The sequence below is a fragment of the Branchiostoma belcheri genome, unplaced genomic scaffold, assembly GCF_001625305.1.
Source record: "Branchiostoma belcheri isolate BF01 breed outbred unplaced genomic scaffold, Haploidv18h27 scaffold8, whole genome shotgun sequence".
Classification (NCBI taxonomy): Eukaryota; Metazoa; Chordata; class Leptocardii; order Amphioxiformes; family Branchiostomatidae; genus Branchiostoma; species Branchiostoma belcheri.
The window spans coordinates 523,037-532,168 of record NW_017804464.1 but is presented as its reverse complement, the minus strand read 5'-3'; the positions used below and the strand labels follow the sequence as shown (position 1 = coordinate 532,168).

Here is a 9,132-nt window from a genome sequence, read left to right as displayed (position 1 = left end):
ATGGTTTAGTTTCTTATAGGAGAAGGAAAGAAACAGCATTTCCATATTCCTTACCTGTCATGGTATCAAATTTTTATTGTAATAAACAACATCTAGACCTTCTGATCTTCTTAAAAAAGGAAATGTTCCCTGTTACAGAAAATATTTGCCAAATTCAAATAAATATCTGACATATACTTAAGATTTGTAGTAAGCAGAAGTCTGTGACAGACATAGTTTCATGCTCTCTCATATCAAATCCAGGTTTTGTTCAGGCATACAGACTTCCAGGTTACCCTTCTGCTTATTTTTGTGGTTTGACAGGTTGAGTGTTTCCATTTCTGAACAATTTCACCCTCCACTGAACTGTACAATAGTAGGTTGTGCATGCGGTTACTAATATGGTGAATGATATTGATTGAGAAGTCTTGTGGTGATTATCAACTCAAAGTTTCATTTCATATGCCGGTATGGTGTAGTGTTATCATTAAATATCTAAAGGAACATGGTAAATGGGCTGGTAAAAATGATATCTTACCTCTGAGTCAGTGAAGTTTAGACATCTACTACCTCACTTGGCTAAGCACAGATTCAAATTTAGCTTTATTTATACTGGCTTGACATGTCAAGTAAAATTTGCAAGTGAAGTCTGCCAACATTTATGTTGGTAATTCAAATGTACATCAAATACATTGAGCACATAATACAAATTTTTAAACCTTTTAAAAAACGGGTCAACCATACAATCAATGCTGTTATTGTGTAGATAACATAGACTCAATGCTGTTATTGTGTAGATAATGTACTGCCACAATGGTGTTATTCTGTAGCTACCATAGAGCCAGAGTGCTGTCATTGTGTAGCTAAATTAAGTACTGTCCAAAGTGCTGAAAAGCTTGTTGCTGAGCCATGAGCTTTCCATTAAGGCGCAAATTGCTTAGATTGGTATCTCATTACTGGTGTTCTGCATGCTATATGCTGTGGCTTGGAGGACACCAGCTGACTCTGGCTGTCTTCACATTATGACGGTAAAACCAGAGGAAGTCACATACTTCACACCTGGTCCGCGTGCCCACATTCCTTAGAAATCTTGCTCAAGGGCAAGCTAGAATCCTCGTTAGTTTGATAAAAATACAAAAGCTAGCGTCATGCCAATGTCAGACTGGCAGAGGTCAACAACCTGCTTGGTGCCCCCCTCCCCCCTTCCAGCATCGTTAGGTATACCTCAGACCGAATGCCGACACAATCTTGCCGTGGAGCTTGTCATAGACCGGACATGTTATTCAGTCTTTACCGCTTTTTGAGTGGTGGTGGCGTATGTTTTTGTGTTGCATATACATGACAGTAAATGAAGAAAATATCACATGTTTAGGCTTATAAGTTGGTGAAGTCACATCCTGTTCAGATTAAAGTTGCAATGTGCTAAAGTCAATTTAAAACAACCCCGGACGTGGTTTGGGATTGAGTCAGCTTCAGAGTGACTTGGGGAATTCAGATGGAGCCACATCAATCCTGCTTCAGTGGACTGGGGCTTCAGTCCGGATGTACAGGCTTAGTGTAAAGGGGGCCTAAGAGATTTTTGTGAGGTACTCTTGGAGAGTCATCAATTTGCCTGAGTGTACTTATCATCTTCCCCATGATTCATGTGCATTTCATTGTCATAGTTATTCATCATGTCAGCATTAATCAATTTAGAGTGCTCGCCAGAATGCATCAAAAGGTATTTCAAGGCTGTCCATCATTTTAATTCAGAGTGCCCGTCAGAAATCAACAAATGGATTTATGGCAAAGCTGTCCATTATGCTAATTTGGAGTGCCCATCAGAATGCAACAAATGGATGGCAGGACTAAGGAGATAGATTTTCCCTGGGGTTAATGGTTTGGAATGTACTCAACAGATATTGAGTGTAATCTGATGTATTATGTTTAACATTAGAGGCCCAATCAATCTCCCTAGCCATTCAGATTGTACCATTTTCATGGTAGGGAATAACAGCAAGTGTCCTATGATGATACACAGTTTTATTACTTCTAGGGAATAAGATACGTACTGTATCCTTCCATGGAAGGGTCTGTTTTTGGTAATTTTTGTGTGTTCACAGCTATTTCTGGTTGGATTTGACGGGTTTCTTTGATTGTTGGCCTATGATTAATTATTGGGGTTCAGATGATTTAAAAAAAAAATCTTTTAAAGAAATGTGACGAATTTCACTTTCAATAATATTAGTAGCTTTATGATAATATATGATTACACATGTATATGATATAATAATTGATTTTTCATTTTTTTACCATTTTTTTCTAGCCACATGACACATAGAGTTGAATCTAACTATTGTACATTACAGAATCATGAAACACATTTTGCTGTTCCCAGTACTGAAACCTTCTCCTTGTGTTCTCAGTTACATGACGGCCAGCCTAAGCCAGAGAAGATGGTGGATGGGTGGAATGCCTGGTTCTACGATGACCTAAAGTCTCTGGTGAGATCCAAATTATAGAAACTAGACTTACCAATAGACTGGACTGAGGATCCAAATTATATTATAATAAATAAATGAACTGGACCTTTAACATCTCACAGTATGATGATTGTAAATGAAGCTGAAAGAAGTCATTTGTGAACTGTATACTTAAGACATGTTGAAACCAAAAAAACCTTCAGTAACAAATCTTCTGCTGTAAACAAGGTTAGCTTGTGTTCAGGACTACAATGTACAATGTAGGTCAATAGTGTTTTTGGGGGGGGGGGGCAAATTTGACTCAAATTTAGCTCAAATTTGATTCTTATTGAAAGGTAGGCGTGGCCTAAATCTGGTCAGACTGCTCCAAAAATTCAGCAAACCTTTGTCGTTTGCTGGTCAGGGGAAGGTTCTAAATATGTGACAGGCTTGACCTTGACTTTTGCCCTCCCTCCAGCCCAAGAAATGGCCCCACCTCGGGGAGAACAAGGAGACGGTTGGGGAGTTGTGGATCGGTCTCCTCAGGTTCTACACCGAGGAGTTCAACTTCCGAGAACACGTCATCTGTATCCGCCAGTCTGCCATCCTCACCAGGTTTGAGAAGATGTGGACATCCAAGTGTATAGCAATAGAAGGTGAGGCAGGGCTTGAAATACTTTTTCTGCATTACCTGCATTGGAGTAGGTAACATTGAAAATTACCTGCACCAGACAAATTTTACTTGCACTGCTCAGAATTATGAATCACACAGTAAAAGTGCTCAAAAGGTGGTGACCGTGGCAGTTAATACATTAATGATACAGTCATGTACCTACATGTACATTGAACATTTTACATGATTATTGGCAAACAAAACCTGTGTAAATTTGCTCTAAAGATTCTAGTCTCCAGGTACAGTGTACATGTAGAGCAAGACGTACATTGTTTATAATCAAGTATGGTGATAGGTGATCTTGTATCATTCCAACAACGTTAAACAATCATTTCCCGTGTTTCTTACAGATCCCTTTGACCTGAATCATAATCTGGGAGCTGGTGTGTCCAGGAAAAGTAAGAAGACTTGTCCTGTGCTTCATTTACTGATGCTGCATACTTTTGATATGCACAATTTGTTATACCATTTTCTGAAACAGTATCATATACCTCCTGAATGATCTGATTTCATTTGAACAGAACGCATGTTCCATTTGGGGTCACTGGGATGTACATGTAATCTCAACACTAAGTCTTGTGAGATCACGAAATGGAAACTGCAGATTGGCTCAAAATCTTCTTGCTATATCATGATGTTTTCACCCATGATATTGTATCATTAAATTTTGATTTCCTTTTTGTTTGTATTTTCTCCAGTGAACAACTTCATCATTGGTGCTTTTATCAAGGGGCGAGAAACCTTTGGTATGACATTGCGCAGTGACCTCTACCATCAGTACACACCCATGCCATACATAGTGGTAAGTACACCAAATCTTAGTCTTACTAGACTTAAGACAATGTTATGTTTCTGCGTTATCCGTTAGCCATACTGGTAAGGCTTATACATGTAACTGTTGATAAAATCCAATATGCAATGGGTAGTGAAATCCGACACTGTCTATCGGACAACCTTAATGTCCAAGAATGGTGCTGTTCCACCAGAGCCCCCTTGTATAATTGTAGGAACTGCATGCTGGAATGATTAAGGTTTGTGGCATACATGTAAAAAAATTAATGCCAAGCCAGTTTCTATAAGCACAGAATACTAATTATGAACAAGGCACCAGCCAGGCATTCAAAGTCCTATAAACCATTGCTGTTTGCTAGTCAATCAAAAGTTAACACTATCAAATACAGCCTCCTGATTGGTCAATGGATTTTGTATATGATAATTATTCTTGACATTGCTTTTCAGGACTACCTGTTTGATGCAGAGGTCCTAACTGATGGAGCCCAGCCACCTACTGACAGGTACAGCAAACTGGGTCTTTGGGCTACCACTATTCTATGTGCGTTAGTGCTAGTATGATTACCTCCATGAAAAATGGAGGTATTGTTTTTATGTGTGTGTGTGTACAATCTGGTCTTATGCAGCTTAACAAAACCGGTGTGTTATGCCTGAAGGTGGTTTACTGGTTATATACAAAACAAACAAACAAACAAAAAATGTGCTTCTCTCCCTGCCCAGGTGCTGTAGGATATGTGGAAAGATCGGACACTTCATGAAGGACTGTCCGAAGAGACGCACGGGTAAGAAGGAGAAAAAGAGGGAAGGTGGGATACGTCACATGACCTACGTCTTCACTTGTTTACTTACTCTTTATATAGACAGTGGTTACTTAAAGGCAGTCTCACGAGCAGAGGCCAGTATTACATATATTTTCTTAAAGAACACATTCTTATTAAATATATACATGTGTATACATTACACAAAATCAACCAAACTTGTTACCAGAATATCAATGTCGTATATTGTAACAGCTGCCTAGTCCAAACTCAAGTTGACAATACAATTTTTGGGATTCAGGAAATTAGTACAGAACCAGAACAGTCCCTTCTGCTCCTAAGACTGCCTCAGAGTGTCATGTTAAAAGACTTTTTGTTGTGCAGTGCAGTGCCAGTTTTGTTGTGCAGTGTGTGATAGTTGGACAAATTTGTCTCTTTAACTTCTAAGATATTTATTAAGATGATGTTTGATGTGCTATGGACAGGTGACCCAGGTGGGGACCAGCAAAGACTCCCCCAAAGAAACAGTGGACCATCCCGGAACAACAGGACACCAGGGGGGAGAGGCACTCCCCAGTCAGCAAAGGTGAGGTCATTGTTGTATCCCAGCAGATACTTGTCTCCAGGACTTCATATCGTACACAAAGAGGAGATAATGGAATTGTACGAATTTTTATATGACATTGTGTTGTTATATGTAATACTATGTATAATGTGTGTTGATCATCACCATGATATGTTAACCACCCCAACATTATTGAACGTTATTTGAATGTATGATAATAAAATCCTGGGTTGATTTTACTGTATAAGTTCATTGAAAATCCACATTACACCTACATTTGTATATAAGCCCAGTACATGGACCAGTGCAGGTTAGATGCTGGTAGACATCAGGAATACCTGCACAGCTCCAATTTTACCTACACTAAGGTATTTTGAGCCGTGGCTTAGTATGACTAGGGCCAATAAAACACCACTAAGCCGGAATGGTTACCAGATGGTAATTATCTGTATAACATATAAGGCAATGACGAATTTCTAATAATATGGATTGCATACTTCATATATCATGATCATGGAATGGTTTTCTGCCCTATGGTTGGTTGACGAATCTTCTGCTAAACATGTTTTTCTTACCTTACTGGATGGTTTTGGATGATGTTGACTTATTTGAAAGTTTTGCTGAGTTTCAGGAGCTTGAGCATGTACCCGACCACCTACTGTACCCAGTTATGTATCAGCCAATGGCTAGACCTGATGTAATAGTACTCGTTGACAAGGTCATTACCCTGCAACACATCCAGCCGCATGGTGGTGGGGTTAAGGATGTGACTGTACATGTGTTAAACAGATCGCTTCAACCTGATATCTGTACATGTTGTTACATGTATAAGCGATAAGGCTAAACTGCTTGTTTGCAGGAGTAGTTCGGCCAAGTTTGGCAGGTATATACGGGGTATCTTAAACAAGGAAATGCACGGCGTGAGGTTCCTCATGACACTCAGTTTGGGGCACATGCCTACCTGCCTGCCTATGTGCTCAGGTAGGTACTGGCCCCTTGATCCCCTCCGTCTGGTTTCTCCAGCCAGCATGTTCGGGGGTCAAATTTGACTCAAATTTAACTCAATTTCAATTCATGTAGAAAGTTAGGTGTGGCCTAAACCTGGTCAGACTGCTCCTGAACTTCAGCCAGCCTTGGTTGTTTGGTGGTCGGGTGAAGGTTCTGAACATGTTATAGGGGCTTAACATGATCTCAGTGGTAGCTGCTACCAGCCTTCTTGTTGCTACCTGGCAAAGTAAAGTATGGTATTGATTCAACTTGCTGTGACAAAAGAACACAAAAAAATAGGTAATCCTTCATTGAGCATCTTGCCAGGGGCTGTGCCCATGATATATATGCACCTGCAAGTTGAGTATATTGTCCATGTTATTTTCCAGGGCTATTATGACAGGAGGAACATGCTGGACCATGACCCGCGCAGTCCCCCACGTGGGCCCTACCAACCCACGCCGAACCAGGGCCAGTACAGGGGCAGTCCCCACAGGCAGGGGGGCAGGGAAGACCCCCCGCCCAGAGCTATGTACCAAACCCCCCCACAGCCTGTCCCATTTGGGAGGCAGGGGGGTGGTGGGTACTACAGCAGACAGAGGCAGAACTCCAGAGAGCAGGACCAGTATGGCAGATCACCTGAGGTGAGCTTTGTGCCATTAGACCATGTCAACCCTAGTGACATGCAGAATGTTAAGCAGTTGAAACAGAAGTTTAAAGTTTAAACTTTTGTTCCAACACAAAGGATTGTTCTCACCTCATTTGAACAGTCACTCTGATCTTCTTCAATATAGACTGACCCAGTATTCACAGTTCCAGGTACATTAATCAGCAACATTGATGTATGAGTGCACAAAGACAAACTGCCATGATGGCACTTGTATTGGAGAAGGGTATAGATGAAGTATAAGCAGAATTTGATTATACTGTATCTTTCCTTCCCAGGGGAGGATGCCCTTGTATGCAAGAGCCCACGACTCCCCACAGTTTACCTCCAGTCCCAAAACTACCTCACAGCCTGCCCACAATCCTCGGGGGAGCACCAACTACTTCATCCCCACCATGCAGTACACCAATCAGCAACTGACACATCATCCTCGATCAGCCAATCAGCAGCCAACACCTTCACCCCCAGCCAATCAGCAATTTGTTGCCCACACGTCATCGCCCAATCAGCAGCTAGGAGCCTCACCAAGATCCAATCAGCAACTACCCATGCACCACCTGGCCAATCAGGTGTCACCTCAGGTAGTCCAAGCACAGAACAGGCAGCTGCCCCAACCCAGACAGAACTGGGGTAGGTACGTTACCAGCAAGGAACCCTGTACAGCTACATGTAGTCTGCTAGGTCACACCTAGGTTGAAGTGCCCGTTTTTAGAATAAACTGATCCCTTAAATCAGACCCTACCTCAAAATCACTCACTCTGGGATATACAATGTAGATTATGCACACAATGTGTATTTGCAAAGTCAGTGATTTTGAATGAGGGAAATTCATATCTGTGACAGCTTAGCTGGAGGTTAACACCACCAGACATAACAGTATGCAAATATCTTTGCATAGCTAATAACAAAATTATTTCAAGTCAACTTTGTTTTGGTACATTGTACCAATCTGCATACAAACTAGTAGTGGACAGTCAAATAGATGTCCCTTAAATGGTACTTTTTATTACATTGCCTAGATGTATAGATTAGTGTTGTGCAGTTTTTTCGAAACAATAGCTGTTAGCTATGCCTCAGATACAGTACCACATACATGTTCTGTAAGTGTTGTGTGCTCTTACAGGTGAAGTGCCGCCGCAGCAAGTAGTGATGACTACACAGGGTCTGGTTTTCCTGTCACCGTCACCCCCCCACACCTACAGTGCACCCTTCCACATCTCCAGTAGTCCACCTTACCAACCACATGGAGCACAACCACCGAGATAGCAAACGTAGGGGGGGAAGGGGGGAGGAGGGTTTGGTTTAACATAAAATATGTAAGGTGCTGCTGTCTTCTGAGGGGTTACCAAGCAGATTTGGATTTTGTGCCTTCTTGATCATTTTACACAGTTCAGGGTTAAGACAAATGTTGAAGTTAGTTATATCACATTAAAGATTAAATGTTCTCCAACTACATAATTATAATAAATGAAATATTCCTTTTCAACCCTCAGAACACAAGTTGCCCTAACTTGCAAAAAAAAAAAGGAAAAATTGTCATATTTTTGTACTGACCAAAGATTGTTGTTTGTACAGTATTGGAATGTGGTTGTCAATGTTGTAGAATAGATACTTAGCAGAAATTGTCATTTTTTTACATGAATATCATAACCATAGCAAGAATGCATGCATATTGTAGACAGGACTACACTTATCTAATGTTTTGACCTTTTATAGAATTTCTGGACTTGGAATGTGAAGCAAATTTGTAGTACATGACAAAATAATGTAGAGCTACACATGAACAAAACAGGAGCTACATGTACAATGTATTTCTCTGTGCTTTTGGTAAAGAACATTCAAGTGAGACCACAAGTAAGGTGTGCTTACAAAACTGGAGCTGAAAAGGGCTACTGTACCCACATGGAGTGTGTACCATATCAGGAGTTTCTATCAAAGTGGTATAAAAGAACCATGCAAAAGCATAACAACAAAACATACAACCACATGTACACTGGTGTGCCACACTCTCCTAGGCACACAGCATACGCCTTGCTGCTATTTGTCATGTGATCTCCCATTACTGAAAGTGTATGAAAAGCTCTGATTCGTTTGAAGTTGAAACTTTTGTTCCAACACAAAGGATTGTTCTCACCTACAGCTTTTGACCAGTCACTCTGGTCTTCTTCGACAGACTGACCCAGTGAGCCTTGCCACTCTCTCTAGATGAGAACAATTTCTTGTGTTGGAAGAAAAGTTTTAACTTCAAACATGTAACTACATGTACCAAC

The 9,132-nt window shown here is 40.8% G+C and overlaps 1 protein-coding gene across 5 annotated transcripts in view; it reads left to right on the top strand.

The window, feature by feature from the left end:
• The window catches only part of LOC109486262 (terminal uridylyltransferase 4-like), a 29,551-nt gene extending 21,230 nt beyond the window's left edge, over nt 1-8,321 (top strand). For 2 of the 5 annotated variants that reach the window (XM_019790019.1, XM_019790020.1), the window contains 11 exons: nt 2,385-2,462; nt 2,899-3,076; nt 3,444-3,491; nt 3,792-3,895; nt 4,333-4,388; nt 4,606-4,691; nt 5,129-5,229; nt 5,840-5,926; nt 6,585-6,839; nt 7,141-7,492; nt 7,986-8,321. In XM_019790019.1, the coding sequence (XP_019645578.1) occupies nt 2,385-2,462; nt 2,899-3,076; nt 3,444-3,491; nt 3,792-3,895; nt 4,333-4,388; nt 4,606-4,691; nt 5,129-5,229; nt 5,840-5,926; nt 6,585-6,839; nt 7,141-7,492; nt 7,986-8,128 (1,488 nt within the window). In that variant the 3' untranslated portion in view covers nt 8,129-8,321. Of the gene's footprint in view, nt 1-2,384; nt 2,463-2,898; nt 3,077-3,443; nt 3,492-3,791; nt 3,896-4,332; nt 4,389-4,605; nt 4,692-5,128; nt 5,230-5,839; nt 5,927-6,584; nt 6,840-7,140; nt 7,497-7,985 lie in introns of all 5 variants that reach the window. The other 3 variants (XM_019790016.1, XM_019790018.1, XM_019790017.1) reach the window with 3 other exon arrangements.
• The last annotated feature ends 811 nt before the right edge of the window (nt 8,322-9,132 follow it).